Source organism: Gymnoscopelus braueri (genome assembly GCF_963280865.1).
Source record: "Gymnoscopelus braueri genome assembly, chromosome: 22".
NCBI classification, from domain to species: domain Eukaryota; kingdom Metazoa; phylum Chordata; class Actinopteri; order Myctophiformes; family Myctophidae; genus Gymnoscopelus; species Gymnoscopelus braueri.
This window is the reverse complement of record NC_137624.1, coordinates 19,306,100-19,327,406: the sequence shown is the minus strand read 5'-3', so window position 1 is coordinate 19,327,406 and position 21,307 is coordinate 19,306,100. Positions and strand designations below refer to the sequence as shown.

Below are 21,307 nucleotides of genomic sequence, written 5' to 3'. Positions count from 1 at the left end.
ACCTCTTTCTCCTTCTCCTCAGGCAACTTTTGGGAGAACTTTATATTGTGTGCCCAGAGGCGTTCTTCCCATTAGGTCTAATGTAATGTCCACATTAATGGACCCGCAGAAAGCCCGTCTATAAAACACAATGGCTTGTACACAGTTATGTTGTCTCAAAACTTTGTGGGAATGTTTGTTGTGCTTTTGCTGCTATTGATGTGGTCCCCAACCGTTTCTGGATCAGGGCCCACTTGAAAATCTAGAAAAGCGTTTGCGGCCCGCGTGCATTTTCAGAGTTTATTTTATTGATCAATCATTTGATTTCGTATCACAATGAAAACACATTTTTCAAGGTTTCAAAAAAAGAATTGCCTATATTTCATTTTTTCTATTAATGTTGTAACAATCGCCCTTTTGCTCTGAAGGGAAAATTATTAACTAAAAGGAAAATCAACAGGATCGGCAGGATTTAATTTAAGTGAATTTATTTAAGCCACAAAATAATAAATGCCATTACAAAATGGCCAAACAAATGATGAATAAAGGCTTTAAGTCACTTCTGTCCCTATCTCTGTCCCTAATAAACAAACAAACACACAAATCAGCAACCCAAATGTTCCTCTCACGAACCCCTCATATCACAGATTCACCCGTGAACACTAAACAAAGTTACAACTTCAGTGTATAATTCAGAGCGCTGCATGGACAGCCGCTTACTCGCTTTGTCAAACAATAATAAACAAGCCCTTTTTAACGTCCGAACGGCCTCTGGTGAACCGCGGTCTCGGGAATGTCTATTGTCTTTATATCCAAACGAAAAGGTAAACGTCTTCCGCACTGGCGTCCAAATAATAGCTAAAGTTCGGGCGGGGTACCCCTAATTTGTAATCCACAAAGAAAATGGACGCTTGGTTTTGCCTCACCAGCCCCGGCTCCTCCCGACTGGCACCTCGCTCACAAACTCCACAACGTTCGAATCCCGCAGCACGGCAGCAACGGCAGGTCCGATGGGCTCGAACGTTCTCTGTTGGTGGCTGCAGTTTACTATTATGTATAAATGTTGTTCCTTAAACTCAGTAACACTGGCGCCTGGAGGAGATCTCCTCTTTATCTCTCCTGTCGCATCTGCTACACAGGTTTGCATGATCTGAGTTCTGCGCGCACCACACCCTCTATTTGTCAAGTAGAGTGTGGCATCAATCACTCAATCACCCCAGTGATCAGACCCATTACCTCACGTGAATAGGAAATGTTCATATATTTCACAGTGTCCAACATGTCACATATCACACGTATATAATAACATGCATAGATAGGTCAGATGTCACATATCAATCAGACATAGTAACACCCATAGATCAAGCAGATAAATATAATAAATATAATGTGCATTTTGTCACAATGTGATATAAATGTTATGTCAATAAAATCTTGATTCGCTGACATGTGTGCCCGTATACACGTTTGTTTCTCTCATGCTCAATTATCTCTCTCTCTTTCTGCATCCGTGTTTCTGTGTTTGCTCCCATCTAGATTTTCATTGGAGAAGTGTCCATGTATGTGATGAAATCAACGAGGGAAGCCCTCTTGGCTCAGGAGAAGACCATACTGACCGGAGACTGTTGTTACCTCAACCCCCTCATCCGTCGCATCGTACGGTTCATAGGTAACAGAACTTACAACACAAAACCTCCCACAAACCACCCTATTGCAGAGTTGTCATTTATGGACAGTTGGCCACTACCCAAAAAACAAAATGGTGGTGACAACCAGTGGTGGAAAAAGTACTCAATTTTTTTACTGTGTTTAGTTACTTTCCACCACTGGTGACAACCACATGAGGTGATCTCCCTGCAAGCTTTCGTCATAGGTGGCAGAGAGAGTAGCCGTGGCACTAACTCATACTGCCCTTACAAAGTGCAGTAACTACGCAACGTGTCAAACTGGTGAAAATGTCTTTAGGGTGTTTCAACTGACACAAAAGCCTGAAAACAATTGCTACAAAAATAAATAAGTCGTTGCACTGCATGATCGGCCTCAAAATGAACCTTGTACTGTCTAGAGACAAAGGGAAGTCCTTGGGCTTAACTTCAGGCACACTCGCATCGAGCCAAGGATACAGTTAAAATCTTTATTGGGGCATAATGTTACAATTGAGAAAGTAATAAAAAAGACATAAGGACAACGCTGACCGGTTTCGACCCATATGGGTCTTCCTCAGGGAGCGCTTTCTAGCATTTTAACGATATCCCTGGCTTGAGGTGAGTGAGCGTGAAGTTAAGCCCAAGGGTTTCCCCTTGAATCTACATATTGACTTCGTAAGCACCTTGCATACACCTGGAACTGTGAGCACCCAATATCTTTTGTTCTTTTAGAATCGGCCTCAGGTCTTAATGGGTTAATTCTGATTGTAGCGCTCCCTTTTTGAATCACAATCAACAATATCACTTGGCTGTGTCGTTATGCTCTGTGTGTTACTGTACAACAACTGCCTCTTTTGCTTAACCTTTTCGTAAGATGGTTGAGGCTAATTGATAATTGGGCTAATTGATAATATTTAATGTTTATAAACATTAAATAAAACGTATATTGCACTACAAATCTACTTAGTACAGTATATACCCACATATACAGTATATGCTCGGTATCGTTAGAAACAAAATGTCTAACTCTTATCATTCCCAGATTACTGGCTCATATGGAATTTGTAGTTGCCAGTTCTCTCTTTTTTCCCTGTCTCGTCTTCCTCTCACCATTTTGCATAATTTATATTATGTACTACTATTTACGGTGCAACGTCGTACGACGGAGTATAACTCGGGCTTGTTCCTCCCCTTCTCGGTCTCACTTTCCTCTAACCCCCCCTTCTCTCCGTCTCCGTCTCTCTCTCTCTCTCTCTCTCTCTCTGTCTCTCATTGCCCTTCACACAGTCTCGTACCCAACACCACTACTACCCTCCAGGCCCAGTGAATGAGCAGACAATGCAGAGTAATTTCATGGCTAAGCAGCCCAGATAATCAGCAGTCATATTTCACAACCAGAAGAAAGCACACTCACACAGTCACACCACTACAAACCTCACTGGCACCAGTGAGGCCCAAGGGGCTGCCAGTGCAGGGGCAATCACTAATGTTGACCTCGCCTTGCCTTTCCCATCATCTCATGTTTCTCATCGGGGGCATTGAGAGAACGTTGGGGTGTGCAAGAGGCAATACTTTTGAAAGGCAGTGTCTCGTATTTCTATTATTTGTTACTATATTTGAGTGCATGTTTTCATTATTTGATCATTAAACGTCCATTCAGCATCTAAAACTGCAGTCAAGTGAGGCACGGTTTGTAAATCCATGACCGCTTGTGTTTATTTGCGCACATAATGGTGTAATTAGGGTAGATACATAGCTCGAAGTCTGTTAGCTAGCCAGTTTTGGTCTTGATTAATTCCCAACTTTGGCCGTTCATAAAAACTAAGAGACTATATGCCAATAGCTCATGGACAAATGCAATTCCTTTTCAGGACATCCAATTGTGTTCTCACATTACATCTACAGACTTTTTACTGCCCAGTTTAAATATGTCCGAGCAATGCTGTGCAAAAAGCACTGTAACACCATTTTGCAAGAAAATACTTTAATGGGAATATAATAATAAGTTATATTCCCATTAAAGTATTTTCTTGCATTTGAAGACTGTGTGCAGGTTTTTTTTCTGTAACTTGCAATTTATTTTCATATCTTACGTGAAAACCCTATACAGTAACCTGAAAGATTCTCCATTGTAGCTGGCTAGACACAATGACAAAGACAAACCGCAGCTCACTTGAGCGCAGTCCATAAAGCTCTTATATGTATTTTACCGTGGAACCATTAATAAGATTGATTCTTGTTTGGTACCTGCATCAAATTAGCGCCCCTTGATTGCTGTTTGTGATCAATAATGAGACCTAATTTGAGTTTGAATTACCTATATATAATTATACCAGTTGTTTAACGCTAAATAGTAATACAATAGTATCCCTGGCCTATTTTAAGACTATGCAATTCTACTTATTTTTTCTGTTTTGCCCAGTGGGAAGTAAGCTAATAATCTTAGTTTATCATAATAATATCATAGTTTAATATAAGGCATGTTATTTGGCATTCAGTGAGATGATCTTCTACATTATATAAGCGACACAGAATACTAAATCAACCTACATTTTCAGAGCAGAAGCTTAAACCTCCATTTGTTCTGGCTGTGTAGGATGGCATGCGGCCTAGATATTGTATAAGGGACACTGGCCCAAGGAAGGGTGAGAACCACAGCTCTAGACAAAAATCTGCATGATAGATTTACGCATGCAGGAAAATCACTCATGTGAAAAAGCGGTCTACACATTTATCAGGGATATTGTGTGTGTGTGTGTACGTATGCATTGTTTTTGTCTAGGTGATCTTCTTTGTATGTGATATCATTCTTAATTGGATGTATTGTAGATGTGCATGCATAAATGTGTGTGTGTGTGTGTAAGTGTGTGCGATTTTGTGTCTTCTTTGTGCTACTTCATTCGTTGCTTGTGTTTTCGTATTTTCCAGGTGTGTTTGCGTTCGGCCTGTTTGCAACGGACATCTTTGTCAATGCCGGCCAGGTGGTCACGGGAGGTCTCTCGCCGTACTTCCTGACTGTCTGCAAGCCCAACTACACCGGCACAGAGTGCCGATTCAACCACCAGTTCATCATAAACGGCAACATCTGCACCGGCAACCCTGTTGTGGTAGAGAGCGCCCGGCGGTCATTCCCGTCCAAGGACGCTTCTCTGAGTGTCTACTCCGCAGTTTACCTGACGGTGAGCACCCCACGCACACACACACACACATACATACATACATACATACATACATACATACATACATACATACATACATACATACATACATACATACATACATACAGTACATACATACACTTGCTTACAGTTATTCATCTTGTCTGATGATGGCAATCCTGTCTATGCTACTTGTGAGTCCTCTTGTGGCTGTAGAGCTCAATCCGTGATCCACACTGTCTGACACACACACACACACACACACACACACACACACACACACACACACACACACACACACACACACACACACACACACACACACACACACACACACACACACACACACACACACACATAAACACACATACACATACCAAACACACCCACTGAACACTAATCTGTGTTAGATCAAGGAGACAGGTTGGATCTGAAGGAACAGCTGGCTTCTTGCAGGTCTATAAAGCAGCTCAGAGGTTATGTTAGATTTAATGACATTTCCAGAAATGACATTAGATCCTGAATCTGTTGGGGCCATCAGGTCGATGGTCTGGTCATGCACCAGAAGAGGGCAATATGAGAACGTTTCGGAGCAGTCGATACAAGTTCTTCACTGCATTTGGTGTGACTTCTGGGAATGTCTGGCTGTGAGGCAATGTAAGGACATCTATTCGGACAGTGGTTCCCAAACGTTTCCATTGCCAAGGACCTTGGCTTCTGGATTGCACATCCTATTGAGAAATTGCTTTTTAAAAACCCAGACAGTAGTAAAACACAAAATAGCTGATCTACATGCTCACAATGTGTCACAGCGCGAAGAAGCCAGAGGATCGGTAATGGTGAGATCAGTTCTATTAAGGTAGAGTGAGTCTCCTTTAAATCTCTCGGTGTGAGAAATCTCTTGAATTCCGGAAGCTTCTCCATCGTTCCTGCTCAGCGTTTTTTTTTCCTTTTTTTTTCTTTTTTCTTTCAAAGCGTTACTTACATACAGCAATACATTTTCATTGGGTTAAGCTCCTGTGTCTTCTCAAACCCTTCAATTCAATTAGAATGTTAAGGATGTCTTTGCAACATCAGTAAATCATCCATTTGTTGATTAGATTTGTTCTCCGTTAGATTAGATTTTGCCTCTATAGGCCCTGATACACATATCAGTTTTTGTATCAATAATAAACAAGCAACGTCAATTTTCATAATAAGTAATGTTCAAAAATTGCGCTGTGGGAATTCTTTGACCAAAAACATTCCATTTGAGCTTTTTCCTTGCGTCTCATCATGTTGCTCGTTAATGTTTATGTTTATGTTGATGAAAAAGTTGATACGTGTATCAGGGCCTTGTGGGAGGGAAAGCATTGGTTGGTCTGTCTCAATTCATCTCCAATTAATGTGAATGAAGGTCGTTGCTGTTCTGTTCTTTTGTTTTGAAACAGGGTGTTCCTTAAAAACCCCATGAGACACATCACAGTGAATCAAGCTGAATCATCTGGCTTTTCGTTTCATTTAAAAGTCTCCGATCTAGTCTAATTTAATCTAGTCTATTCTAATCTAATCTAAACTCTCTCTCCCTCCCATTTCAGATGTACATCACCAGCACCATCAAGACCAAGTCCAGCCGTCTTGCCAAGCCTGTGCTATGTCTGGGCACACTCTGTTCAGCATTCCTCGCAGGCCTCAACAGAGTCTCGGAGTACCGCAGCCATTGTACAGACGTGGTGGCCGGATTCATTCTGGGATCAGCTGTTGCTCTGTTTCTGGTAAGCAGGAGAGGAGGGGACAGGGGCGCAGCCATGGGTGGGCCTGGGTGGGCCGTAGAAATTATATTTTTTTATAAATAAAAAATGATAATAAATCGGTAACAAAATTAAATAACTTAACCCTAACCCTAAAACCGAAATAAAGTACAAAAAAAAAACGCAAATCTTTGTGCGCTCTGCGCGCGCGCACAGGTCGGGGACGCATGTAAAATAAAAGCAGACATTGCTTTGGAGGAGCACTCGATTCAGGAATGAAACGTTTGGGTTCTTCCTGTTTATATTTTGTGTTTCTCATTTCTGATTAAAGGAGCTTTATGCATCCAGTTGCGTCGGAGCATTTGTCACACATTCAAAAACACACTGTCACTAACATGCATTACATTACATTACATTACATTACAGTCATTTAGCAGACGCTTTTATCCAAAGCGACTTACAATAAGTGCATTCAACATAGGTAGGGAACGAAAACTACTAATCACCAGAAGTCTGAAGTGCATTTTCTGCAAAAACGAGCAACCAAGAGTATACCTAGCGCTAAGGTAAAAGTGCAATATATCAGCTACCTATTTCCTTAAACAGATGAGATGTGTACATGCGGTTGTCAGACAACCGCAATTCACCAAGTCAAAGGACAGGACAGACTAAGTCTATTGTAATTCCTCTTGGGGTAGATGAATCATACTGTATATAATTTCCCCTCCTGCTCAGTTGCCCCACAATTCCTCGCTGTACGCACCTTCGCCACCTCCTCCACCCTGTCCAGAGTAGCCCCAAACGACAGAGCCAGCCTTCCTGACCGGTGTTGATTTTGACAGCAAATTTTGATTTAGTTTTAGTCAGTCTTTTGAATAAAATTCCATTTAGTTCTAGTCACATTTTAGTCATCTGAAATGTTTTAGTTTTTGTCTAGTTTTGGCTAAATATCATCAGATTTCAGTCGACTAAATCAACAGTTTATTTTGACAACAAAAATATATTTTGGCAGGCCTTGATGGCGCCGTAATGGCTGATTTTACACTTGGTTGCATGCTGAAAATAGCCGATCTACAAGCTCACAACGCGTGGCAGTGCGACGTGTTGTGAGCTTGTAGATCTGCTATTTTCAGAGCGCAACACCCGAGCGCAACCAAACATAAAATGTCTTAGTTCTCCTGGATCTCTTCTCCTCTAGTCCCTCCCTAACGTCTAGTTTTTATTTGACGAAATTGTCAACATATTTAGTCTTAGTTTTAGTCATCATAGCTTAGTTTTTATTTAGTTTTCGTCAACAACAAAAAAGTAGTCGACGAATATTTTTCGCCGTAGTTTTAGTCGACGAAATCAACACTGTTCCTGACCAGCCTGTTCAGATTTATTGTGGCCCCAGCAGGCAATCTGTTGAGTGCCATTACAGACTCACAGGACATCTGGTGCACCTTGTTACACACTGAAGGTCCTGAGCCTCCTCAGAAAGAACAGGCTGCTCCGACCTTTGCTGTGTAGAGGGCAGACCAGTCCAGTAACTTATTCAGGTGCACTCCCAGGAACTTGTAGTTGTGTTGTTTTAACATTTGACATGCTTGGTCTGCCACTCTACAATGTATATGTATATTTCAACACACCATGTCTTGTTATTTTGCATGCAAGACATCCAATGCAGTTTGGCTGCGTTGAACGCAATGGTGAATTGTCAGCACTGTAAAATGTATCTGATTAAATTTAGGTCAGAGCCTCTACACTGTACGTGTAAGCCACTGCTAGTGAACGGAAAAGCCTTGTTTATATAGTCAATAGTACGGCGGCGTCCTTGCCTAAAAGAACTGATCTACAAGCCAACGATGCATCACATCCTGACCACTTTTTAGCTTGTATATCTGGTGCGACAGTGCAGGCATAGCCATCCTAATTTGTACAACAGAATAAATGCATCAGACAAGTAGTCTGTCTTCATTCTTTAAAAAAATATCTGTTGCTCAGTTTAAATATAAAATGATCAAAAATAGCCTACTGAGCTCATATTAATATCTTGTTTAGTTAAGCTTATTTTTCCACCATTCAACTTGATCATTAGACATATAGACAGACACAATTTATGCAAATGAACTGATGTAAATAATTGATTAGACAATTTAAAACCGTTTGCCTTTTTTGAGTAGCCTGAGGATGAAAGCTTTAGAACCACACAACCATGGGACCCCCTCTGAGAACGAGGCAGACACTGAACCAAGGGGGGTCCACAGAGACGGACAGAAACTTGGAGGTCCACAGAGAAAGAGAGACACACAACTAAATTATGACATTATTAAATCAATAGGAGCTTTTCATCTGTAGAAAGCTGCTCAAGAATATAAATGTCAAGAATAGAGCCATAAGATGCGTGATAGACCATTTTACTGCGCCACTCCCACCTACGCACACACACACACACACGCACGCACGCACGCACACACACACACGCACACACTCACACACTCACACACACACGCACACACGGAACACCCTGAACGTTCACCCAGGCCAACTACAATCCTTTATATCTCTGCCCAAGCCGAGGAGATTTATAATTCCCTAATCACTTTAAATTTCTAATCACGGCACGCATTTCTTTTTCTTTGCAATATTTTCAAAGTGAATGCTAATTTGGATGTCAGCAATTAAATGAGAAAGTTAGATATTATTCTAGTGGGTCCCAGTGGAGGAAAGAGTAGAATGTTGAACTCTGCTTTTGGGAAAGAAGGATTTGAAAAGAAATGGAGAGATGAGAGAAGGGGGGGGCGGGGGGGTGAAGGAAAGAGAAAGGAGGGAAGGGAAGCCCATTCTGCTGAGGTTCCAGCAGTACATCAGATTAGCCTTGGCTCAGAAGTGCTTCAAATACAAGTGGAGAGGGATAAGGTTGGACAAACATTGGAGGAATAAGATGTGATGGAGGCCAGAAAGTGATAAGCCAGAACCACTGCGCTAACACTGTGGCCACGTTTACGCTGAAGTCAGCCGTCACTCTGTTGTTGTGAAAGGAGACTGATGGGAGAGGAGAAGGAGGAAGGGTGAATCAAGGACTGAAGGAAGGAGTGTGGAAGGGAGCAGAGAGAGAGAGAGAAAGAGACAGCTTTGATTGAGTAAAAAGGTGTGGGAACTGGGAGTCTCACTGGTCCCGGGCTCAGCTGTGGATTTGAGGAAGCGAAGGAGAAGGGGATCCCTAGAATCAGTCCTCTTAACGAGGACTGATTCTGGGAATGTGATGAGGGATGGTTACCGATGGTTAAGACTGCGATCTGCCACCATGTTGGAGGAAGGACAAATGAGAAAATAGAATATTCTAACAATCACCTCAACACAAACAAATAAATAGATACATTAATACAGTAGTTAATTGTGAGGTTATGATATAAAGATATTAAAATGCAATACAGATTGGGATGACCTGATAGTAGTCAAAATATTGATCTGTCAGTCCATTCCTCCATCCAATGCTTTGGTTCCAAACAGGACAAATACTGTCTGGCAGGGCCGGACGCTGGCATAAGCAGTATAAGCCATTTTTTAAATTACATATCGAAACGATTTTATATATACCCCATTCCAAAACTGCCGTTATTATTTTAATATGGAATAAGACTAAAATATTCACACTATTTTGGTATTTATTGGTGAAAGGAGGAGAACGTCAATGCAAATTGAGCCTTGGTGAAGCCCAGCACAGCTCCACAACACTGGTGGTCACTCCGGGGAGGCTGCACTCTTGATTTTATGTTCACCAAACTTCCTCGCAGAGGGGTTTTAATCTTCGGTTGCGCTTTTCTCAGAAGGTAATCCTGTAACGTAAATAATCCTGTAACGCAACGAGTTACTTTTAAAAGTACCCAGCACTGGTAATTTCATACAATATATATCAGAATCAGATTTGGATTGCTGAGTGTGATGCTCAGAGGATGGACCCTCTATGATTTTTGTGACCCCATAGCCAAGGTTTCCCCTCCCCTTGCACACAAGATATCTCAAAATGTATCGGGCAAAATCAGATTGGTATGAATTCTGAAACTTGCCCAGCAGACTGACGCTCCCTGGAGGATGAACTCTAAACATTTCAGTGATTTTATTATCTGTCCTCTGGCCCCACCTCCAGGCCACCATATCAACTGAGCACACAAGATATATCTTAGTCCAAACATGTGGGATTTTTTTCCCCACACCTCTAAGTCTTCTTAGCAGGAAGGATGGAATGTAAGCAGTGGTGTAAAGTAACTTTGTACATTTACTCAAGTACTGTACTTAAGTACAATTTTGAGGTATTTTTTACTTTACTGGAGTATTTCTAATTGTCTATACTTTTACTTCTACTCCACTACATCTCAGAGGCAAATATTGTACTTTTACTCACTACAATTATTTGAAAACTTTAGTCACTAGTTACTTTGCAGATATACATTATTACATTATAAAACATAGATTAACCACTTTAGCCCTATTTTATACCTACTGTAGGATATTTGAAAATAGCCAATCTACAGTTGTGAGCTTGTAGATCTGCTATTTTCAAAAAAAGTTGTACTTTTACATTTGGTATTTTAAGTACATTTTGATGCCAATACTTTTGTGCTTTTACTCAAGTACATTTTGAATTCCGGACTTTTACTTGTAACAGAATACTTCTACATTGCAGTATTGATACTTTTACTTAAGTAACACATTTGAGTACCTTTTCCACCACTGAATGTAAGGAGCGAGAGAGAGATATGAGAAAGAAGGAGCGGGGGAAAATGAAAGGAGAATGAGTGGAGATATTAAGGATTGAGACAAATGGATAAGGCTAGAGAGTAAGAGAGTGGGAGATATCGAGTACGAGACACAGAGAGAGAGAGAGAGTGTTCTCCATCATCCATAAATCGAAAAGGATTTATGTAACCATCTCAAAGGCCCCATTCCATTGAGTCATCAGTGGGTTCTGTGCAGTGGAGCAGGGTGCAGTGAGTGGGTGTAATTGGGGGTAGAAGTGGCTCATCTCCAACGTATTGATTTGAAATAAAATTCTAAATACATTATTTTCGCTTGAATTGAAATTTGAGCTGACATCATAACAGACCACACAGTTTACTGTACAGTATGCAAGTGTCTCATTTGTAATAGCAGGGAAACTGCTAAGATTCCTACAGAATGTCTCCCCTTTGGTTTAGGACAGCCTATATAGCCTAGTCCTGGTTTGGTTCAGTGGACCATGGAGAAGTTGCAATTGTATATTTTCAGTGCAGAAATGTTGTAGTGTGGTGACAAGGTTGTGTGTAGCAATTTTAGAAGTGCATTATTGTGTGGAATTAGCAATAATTATGAGCATAGCAACAATAATTGCCAGACGGGTGTTGACAAAAAAATCTTATGGATATATCCATAGACTGTGGAAGTTTATAGGGGTTTGTTTTCCTCACGACAAAGGCCAGAACATTTGATTCCCTCTGGATTTTGGGCAGGTAACAAAAAAAACACCCCAAAAAAACCTCTGGGCTATATGGAGGTTTTAAGAATTCAAAACAGCATGTGAAGTTTTGACCCAAGAATGTCCCAACATTTATCCTGACTGGCTGAAGGGGGCAAAGGTAGCCATGCAGTGCAAGTGTGCCAGCAGAGTGAGGATTCTTGTTTCAAAACTGGATCAAAACCGCACTCAAACGCTGCCTGAAGGAGGAGAAGGTCACGCTACTCATGAGTATCTGCTGCTGTAAAATGTATACGTAAAACATTCGATTTCAATTCAGCAGCTGCTGCCCACTGCCATGAATTGGAGCATATTATGGAGCATTATATGGAGCCTATTGCTTGCATTTTTTTGGCATATTACTGTACACAATCATGCACTCACGCACACCACTAATGCAATTTGAATGTCATTCATCCACTTCATTTCTATGGCGTTGCTCTACAGGAGGCTAGCTGTCTGTGAGAAGATCTGTTAGTCTGTATGCGTGTCTGGAGCTAATCTTACAAACCGCGCGACCGATCTGCTGCAAACTTTGTACACTGCCAGTAGGCCAAAGAAAGTACCCCCAACCTATTTGTCCACGTTTTGTACTTTTTGAAATATTTCAATATTTAATATTTACATTTTATAATGGCATAAATGGGGCTCTGATGGGGTTGAAACCTAGCCCAAATGTTGATTTTGACTGACGTCATAGATAACTGAGGTAATATGAAGTGTGAGATCCACATTGGAGCTTTGCCATTCCCTTTGGATAGACCATATTCACACAGCGGCCATTTTTGAATTTAACATGGAAAGTGCCACCCCGTTGCCGTGGCAACCGGGGTGGCACTTCATTGACTTAATAGCAACATGGCCGCCGTGTGAATATGGTCTATCCCGAAACCTCAAGATTATTATTTTTGGGCGGTGAAACCGCCCCTATAAGTGAGATTTGGAAAAATGTACATTTTCCTGCGCTGTGATCTGGGCCCAGGAAATGTGTACAATTATCCTGCGCTGTGATTGGCCAATCACAGTCTATTCAGGACTGTGATTGGCCAGTGTCACATGACACATGTGCATAGCCCTATATAAGAAAGCATAACTTGAAAAAAACCAAATATTTGTTTTTTTCAAGTTATGGTTTCGTCCATCATAAAGAGTGTTTCAATAAATGTATTTATCTTTTGTACATGATTGGTTGACTCCATTCAGTATTGTGATTAGCTAGCAAGACACCGCCCACTTCACACAGGGTGTGATTTTTTATCATTTATTTCTTTTCAAATCGTTTTCAGTGTAAAATAGCTTACATTATGCTGCTGTTAGGCTATCATTAAATGCACTTGTCATTCATGTATTGAAAATGAAAATGGCCGTTTTCTTTTATCTTATGCCCAAGAGAATGAGTAATCATTGCAAACATTCTGGCCAGCAGTTTAAAACCCTTGTGCGACCTCAGTGTGAATAATTGATGGCTTGGTTTGGTGGAATCGTAGCTTTTGGGGAACAGCTCTTGAGTTGATTGAGGAGGTGGATTTGGTCTTAATGGACTGAAGTCATCCTGTAAAGAGAATTATTTTTACTGGTGGATGTTTGACAGTTGGCAGTATTAGTGCTAATCATGCCTTCCTGTATTCCTCTCTGCCTTGGTGTCATGCAGTTCCCCAGATGAAGCACAGCTGATAGCCAATCACCCGCTTAGCAGTGCAGATAATACGTTGAAATTTTCCCTTGGATCTGGGGGCGATGGCGCAGCACAAGACTGTATGGCATGTGGGAGATGTGTACTATTGGGCTAGGATTAGTTTGAAGATGTTGAACTTCCTCACCACTCCAGAAAGAGCCCTCTGCTGATTAGACCAAATAGGAAAATACTGTGATTAGTTCAACTAGGAAAAGAAGACCCATGTTCTTTTCTATTTCCTGTTTGAGATTTATGGGTTCACCTCAACTGTATGTGGGCAAAGGGCTGGAGCTTCCGTTTGCGAAGAAATTTGTGTCACGTGCCTGGTGTGAAAATGATTCCACCCAGAGAATCTGTTCAGAGAGGATATTTTAATGTCCAGTGCAGGGAGGTTACAACAGTGAAAGTGTGTGTGGTCTCTGATTCACTCACACAAGGAGGGGCTTTCCTAAGCCAAATAGCCTATAAATAGCGATCTTTTTCAACATCCTTATCCTTTTAATAAGAACAGCTTCACAACAACAATGCTGGTGTAACTAAGACATTAGCTGCAACAAATGGCGATGTATTACACCGATTGCAAAGGTCCACATTCTCTCAACTTTGCATTTCCTGATTGTTGAGTTGCACTCTCTTTGAGCATGTATTATTTTGAGAGACGCGATTTTATGTTGATATTAATGTGATGAGAAGTCTAGTCTGTTTCTATTCACCCCTTTGCCACAGAAGCTTAAAGCTTATAAACAGAAACCGAAAATACGCTGATGGGCCACCCCTGTGATGTACCTGTAAGAGACGAGTTGGACAGTTAGTGTCAGGCACAGTATTTCAATATTTGCTTTCCATCTATCAGGAAGTCTCTGATCCACCAGCCGTTTGACAGAGCAATGTTTACTCTTTGACAGTTTGGCAGTTCCAGGATAATGATGGTAAATGTGGAGCCAAGTCAACGAACAAGGTCCTGGACTAGGACCCAGGGGTGCCTCTGGCTTCTGCAGAGCAGTCTGACCAATAATTCCGTTTGTAATGTTTCAGCTCCATTGAGATTGGAGTTGATAACTTCCAATTGTTGTTAATCCTGGTCAATTGCAAGCAGCAATCTGTTTTATCGCAGGAGGAAAAAGATTTCCCTCTGGGATCAGCTCCGGCTTTGAACACCTTTCCAATTTCAATCTTAGTTACTGTAAGCATGTGGGGGGCTTTACGGGTGATTTATACTTAGTTGTGTGCAGGAGTCGTGCACCAAAAATAGCCAAGGGCTATACTGAAAATAGCAGATCTACAAGTAGAACAATAGTAGATCTGCAAGCTCACAATGCATCTCAGCAGTGGGACACATTGTGAGCTTATACTGTAGATCTGCTATTTTGGGTGTGCAGCATGCCGTGCAACCAAGTATAATAAGTGGAGCTCTAGTTGCCCGCACCATAAGAATGCTGACAATATATAATGTATTTCTATTATCTACTGAAACTCCTCCAGTTCAATCTCGGTTGCGCGTCATCCCCTCCTCTCCTGCTGTCATCAAATCGCTGTCCTTACTTTCCTGGGTCAAATTGCTGTCCTATCCAAATGATTCAATACAAATGCCATAAACAAATGTAATCAAGAATAACAAATCAGCACGCCCTGTGTTCCAGATAATGAAAAGTACATTCTGACTGGACAGAAACAATAATGCAATTCTCAATTAACCCATTAAGACCAGGAACGCATCTGTGTGTCATTTTTAGATTTATTTTGCTATTTTTTGAAAAATCGTGAAGATGCATGCAAATCTTTGAATATATATATTTTTCAAAGCGAAGATTTTTTACTCAAATCTTTGTTTCTGGGGGATTCTACAAATGTCTTCTAAATCCTAAACTGCTCTTTTTTTTAATTTATTTTTACTTATGTTGCTAGATATCAGTGGTTCTCAAACATTTTTCATGTCAAGGACCCCCAAAATTATATGTATTTGTCCGCGCACCCCACCATCTCAAAATATTTAGTTCCAGGGAACCCCCAGAAGCAAAGATTTGAGTTAAAATGTATTATATTCAAAGATTTCCACAAATGTTTCACGCATTTTTTTTTTTGCAGATCTACAAGCTGTATATCTGCTATTTTTTGATAGCCAAAGAAATCAAAAAATGACACAGATGCGTTCCCGGTCTTAATGGGTTAATAACAAACTTGTTGTGGAATTGTAACTAAAAGCAACGGTGCACCAGTTCACTGAGGCTGCCAGGTACAGTGATGTGTCATCAAGATGTAGCACCGCAGAGCTGCTCCATTGACTGTTAATTAGACTGACTTTGGGGGATTTATGCAATGTTTGATTGAGGTTTCACACCCAGTTGCACTTTATAGAGAGGTAATAAATGATCTGAACCAGAAAATCTAACCATATTTTTCCCCCAAAATAACCCCGGGTAAGGAGGGGGGCGGTGCCTCTCATACTCACTGGAACTGTATATCCTTGTGACATTGCGGATTGGCAGGGGTACCCATTTCTTGAGTCTCTCATTATAAGGGAAAATGAATCTGAAATAAGCCAAGACCCATTTTGTGCAAACAAATTATCAGCCGGGTATTCGTCAGTCGGATGCCGGGTATGTATATCACATACGCATAACCTTATGTATTCACAAAGATGAGAAATTTGCATTTGACTTTAATTGAATGAATGAATTCACATTACTGTCAATGAGGAACAATGACGGTGAACAAAATGGTAATCCAGTTGGGATTTTCCAACAGTCTGGGGAGGGAGTTGGGTGAGAACATGAGAGGTACTGCTGGCGTGCCGTGCTCCCTTTGGTACACAGCCATTCTGTGAACCATCAAAGGTCACTGTTTTGATTCCTTCGCACCTGGATAATCTCCAGTGTCTCCTCAGCCATGATGTCTGCAAAACCATCCACAGTATCCGTGTTCATCCCAGGTTTTGTTATGTTATGTTTGACATGGTGAGTTTCTTCAGCGGAAAGGCCGCAGTCATGGTGCCAGTTCAGCACACACTTTAGCTTGCATTGATTGGTCAAATGTCATAGCAGCCCTAGGGCTAAAAGTTATCAGACCTTTAACTTGTGCCGATTAGTCAGCTGCCGTAACCCCAAGGTAAGATATGGCAGCTGACAAATCCGAATATAAAACATGGATGAAACTCGGCCGGCAGACACTGGAGTTTATCCTAGTGCAACGAACCAAAACAGAGCAGAAAATATAAACCTTCGACAGTTCACAGAATCCCAGTGGGACTACATTACAATCACTGATGCAATTCAAAGGGATGATCACACACACACACACACACACACACACACACACACACACACACACACACACACACACACACACACACACACACACACACACACACACACACACACACACACTATTTTCTTTGTGAATAAATAAGGCTATGGGTGTGTGATAAATGATTGCCAAGGCATTCGTCGTTGCTCGAGTTCATTCAACCAAGGACAGGTGTATCATATCAGCCAGTGGTTGGACACCAAGTGAAAATCGATTCAGTGTGTGGAGGTGAAGGATGCACTGGAGCTGAAGGAGACATTGGCATCTCCATTGGCATCTCTCATTGCACATTTCCTGCCCTATTACCCCTTTCCAGGTTTCTGGTTTACTTTCCATTGATATTCGAGTCATGTCACGGTGTCCTGTAAATTGTCCAACAATGTTTTATTAATGTTCTATTAGGGTTCCGTTCATGTTACAGGCTGGTATTAGCTGTCTCTTAATGTTGCAGTTTAACATTAACATTCTCTTAGCAATTTTCTATTAACTATTAACCTTCATGTCCTGTCTATAGGTATACAATAGGTATACATCATATCATTTTCTTTTTTATCATTCTTTTCTTTATTAATTTGCTGTAAGTGTTTCTTATCTTTAACTTTTTTACTTTCCAGGGCATATGTGTGGTGAACAACTTTAAAGGTGTCCACAGTACAGCGGCTAAACAGAAGACTGAGGAGTACCGCGGTCTGCCCCTGATGACGTTCCCTCGCGTAGAGAGCCCTCTGGAGACCCTCAGTGCACAGGTAACCCCCAAACTGTTGCCCTTAACCTTTGAACCCTGTTATCTAAACCCAAACCCAAATCGCACATACCTGGTCATTACCTGACCCTCCATAGGGAGATTTTTTAATTTACAGGTCACAGAGGGGTCTTTATCCCCCCCCCCCGTTGATTAGCCCACTTATTACGTGGCTACTTAATAAAGAAATTAATAGATTGACCCAAAAGTAACAACAAAACTATTTGATGAAAAACAAATGATTCCTCTCCTCCGCGTCATCAGTGTCCAGGTGGGGTTGGGGAAAGGTTCTCCCCGTGTCCCCTAGGGTAGATAGACCAATTATTAGTTTACCAACATTGAGACTGGACGCACAGGTGATTGTTTCATGCAATCAATTCTCAACCTGTTGTTTCCGAAACCCCAATGCCCCTCTTGCGTGTTGGCTAGTGAGGCGCGTCCTAACGAGACCTGACAGAATGGGTTTCATTTGGAGCCAGTATGACGTTTGGAGCCAGTGGGATGTCGTCTGTTAAGGGGTCTATACCCTCACAAAAAACATGCAGTAAACCTGGTCTCTATACTGCCTCCCCCTGGTCAGCCAGGGGGGGGAAAGGAACTGGTTAGAAAAACTTGTTCCTTCCACGCGCTACGTCCTACCGGGGAAACTCCCCCCTGTCACGTGTTAAGAAGCGGCTTGCTAGCTCCTCATGCATTGAAGGAAGCATGGCAATTGGCAATTGGCAATTGGCACTGGGTGAAAAAATGGGTTACAAAATCGTGAAAAAAAAGAAAGAGGCTTTTATTGCTTACGGTAATGAAAGTAGTACATTTATTAATTTATGCGAGGTACGTGCAACACACTCGGCTCGGAAAACACCAGTAGGAAGTGTTGATCAATTATTAACTACAACCCAACTTGAACTCTTCACAAGTTTTCGTTTGGCATTGCCTGGTTATGTAGACTGCTGTGTTCGTATATGCACAAGGTCATACATGGGATTTGTCTACTCTTGAGGGGACATACACATACTTTCCAAGCATGCAGACAAACCCTGATATTTGAAAGATTCTTTTTTTTCTTTTTAAACATTGTACAAATGATATCTGATTTTAAAATATCAAATTTCCACCCCTTGGTTCCCAATTTGTTCTCTCTCTCTCTCTCCTTTCTTTCTTTCTTTCTCTTTCTTAATTTATTTATTTCTTTCTTTGCTTGCTTCCTTGCTGCCTTTAACTCCTTTCCACACACAGAAATAATTATATATATATTCAAAAAGACATACAGACAGGCAAGCGACTACTGTATACTGTTACTTCTAACCTTCTTTACTTTCCTCTCTGTCTCTCTAAATTACAGTCTCTTTCATATATTTGTATATATTCTAAAAGACATACAGACAGGCAAGAGACTATACTGTTACTTCTAGCCTTCTTTACTTTTCAGTCTCTTTCATTAAAACGGGGACCACACACACATACATGCAGGTGTATGCACACACACACACACACACACACACACACACACACACACACACACACACACGCAGATAACATGTCAAAGCACTAGATGACAAAGCTCTACCTTTTCTTCCTATTTTCATTCCCTTTTTTCCTATGCCCCCCTTCATTTTTCTCTCTCTTTATCATTCTCTTTCTCCCTCTACTTTCCTCCCTCTTTTTTTCCATTCCTCCGCCCTCCCCTCATCCAGAATCACTCGGCGTCGATGACGGAGGTCACATGACTAAGGGGCCAGCACCGGGTCACGTTTGCGTCTCCTCAGCACTTCCAGACACAATGACGAGGACGTGTCCCGCGTGGATCCACATGCTCAACAAAAACACACTCCCGATGTATCTATCTAACGGACCTTGGGGGATGAAATACTACCCGTGTCTAATCATTTCAAAGTAATCATGGTATGCTTGATTTAACCCATTCAATCCGGGAACGCAGCTCTGTCATTTTAGATTTCTTTGGCTATTCAAAAATAGCAGATCTACAAGCTCATAGTGCGGCACTCGGTGCTGCGCTAAAAATCGTGAACATTTGTGAAAATCTTGGGGAGGTCCCTGGAACAACATATATTTAAAATACATTTTATGGGTCCTTGACATGAAAAAGTTTGAGATCCACTGATTTATAGCACAAAAAATAATTAAACTGTCTTTTAGAAGACATTTGAAGAATCCCCAGAAGCAAAGATTTTAGTTACAATTGTTCAGCTTTAAAAACATATATATTCAAAGATTTGCACACATTTAAAAAAAATAGCAGATCTACAGTGCCATGCTATGAGCTTGTATATCTGCTATTTTTTGAATAGCCAAAGAAATCTAAAATGACAGAGATGCGTCCCCGGATTGAATGCGTTAACTTGCCAACACACACATGGACTGAAAACAAAAGAAAACAATCGAGGGGAAGAAGATTTACCGATGCATGGGTAACTTGAGCACAATTTTTTTTTTTTTCAGATAATTGAAACCATTAGCGTTGGATTGAAGATATTTTTCCTCTCGAGGTACGCTGTCTGTAGTTAGAGGATGGTGTTTTGTACATTTTGTATGAGCGAGTGCTGTAGCCTATCCTGATGGTGTTACATCTACACACTTCCTGTCAGCTGACACACACTGTTTTACATCACATCCAGTCAGGTGACTTTGCCCGTTTGATCACCATCTTGCCCCGACCCAGTCTGAAAAAAATAATAATAATATAGAAACAATATTGATGTTGTTGTTCTGTGATGTTTGTCATTTGTACAGAAGAAAAAGGGGGAAAAAAATCATTTTTATTATTATTTCCTGTACATAAACTGACCGTGTCAGGTCGTATTTTGTAAAGATGTTTTTGTTAATCTGTAGGATTATTATGATCCGTTTGGACCTGTTTGCCTGCTGTAAAACCTGGATATGTTTTGGTATCAGTTTAAGTGTTTCAGGGGATTACCCCGCTCCCCTCCCCCCTTCAGAGGAAACGACAGGGAGAGTCGGTGACATCAACAGAGGTGGAACCTGGGGTATTGTGACTGCGCTGTGCCATTTTCATGTTCACGTCATGTGGAAATGTGATGATAAATGTGAAAACCCACTTGCTGAGTGTGTAATGTGTCTGTCCCTGCTTCCCTGTTATGTTACATGGTCACTTCTCTGCAGTACAGTCAACAGTACAGTATATGCACTGTACAGACAGTAATATATATTGTTTATATATTATACAAACAAATCTTATTTGGGAAATCAGAGTAACATACTGTACCTGGTTAGCCCTGTAGAAAGCAGACTTATTTTGTGTGCGTACGTGCACACAAACACACCTGCGTGCACACACACACGCACACCCCTCTGCTCCTCAACCCACCAGTGAATTGTGACAAAATGTTGTGATTCCATTTCTTTCTTCGTCCCTATTGGACGATAAATCCCCCAGCATGAAGAGAGAACTCCATAATGTTTTATATAGCCATGATTTGTATTATATTCTTGTTATTATCATTGTGATTATGATTGTCCTTTGGTTTACAAAGCAAACAAAAAGAAGGAATTGCGTTTCATTTGAAATGCGGAATTTAATTTCATGTTTTTCTCGGTTTGTCCACAAAATAAATAGTAGCAAAAC

The 21,307-nt window shown here is 41.1% G+C and overlaps 1 protein-coding gene across 1 annotated transcript in view; it reads left to right on the top strand.

Moving 5' to 3' along the window:
* The window catches only part of plppr1 (phospholipid phosphatase related 1), a 78,892-nt gene extending 59,165 nt beyond the window's left edge, over positions 1 to 19,727 (top strand). Inside the window, exons 4-8 of the mRNA XM_080419576.1 lie at positions 1,516 to 1,648; positions 4,554 to 4,804; positions 6,361 to 6,537; positions 17,579 to 17,710; positions 18,940 to 19,727. Of these exons, the coding sequence (XP_080275702.1) occupies positions 1,516 to 1,648; positions 4,554 to 4,804; positions 6,361 to 6,537; positions 17,579 to 17,710; positions 18,940 to 18,945 (699 nt within the window). The 3' untranslated portion in view covers positions 18,946 to 19,727. The remainder of the gene's footprint in view (positions 1 to 1,515; positions 1,649 to 4,553; positions 4,805 to 6,360; positions 6,538 to 17,578; positions 17,711 to 18,939) is intronic.
* The last annotated feature ends 1,580 nt before the right edge of the window (positions 19,728 to 21,307 follow it).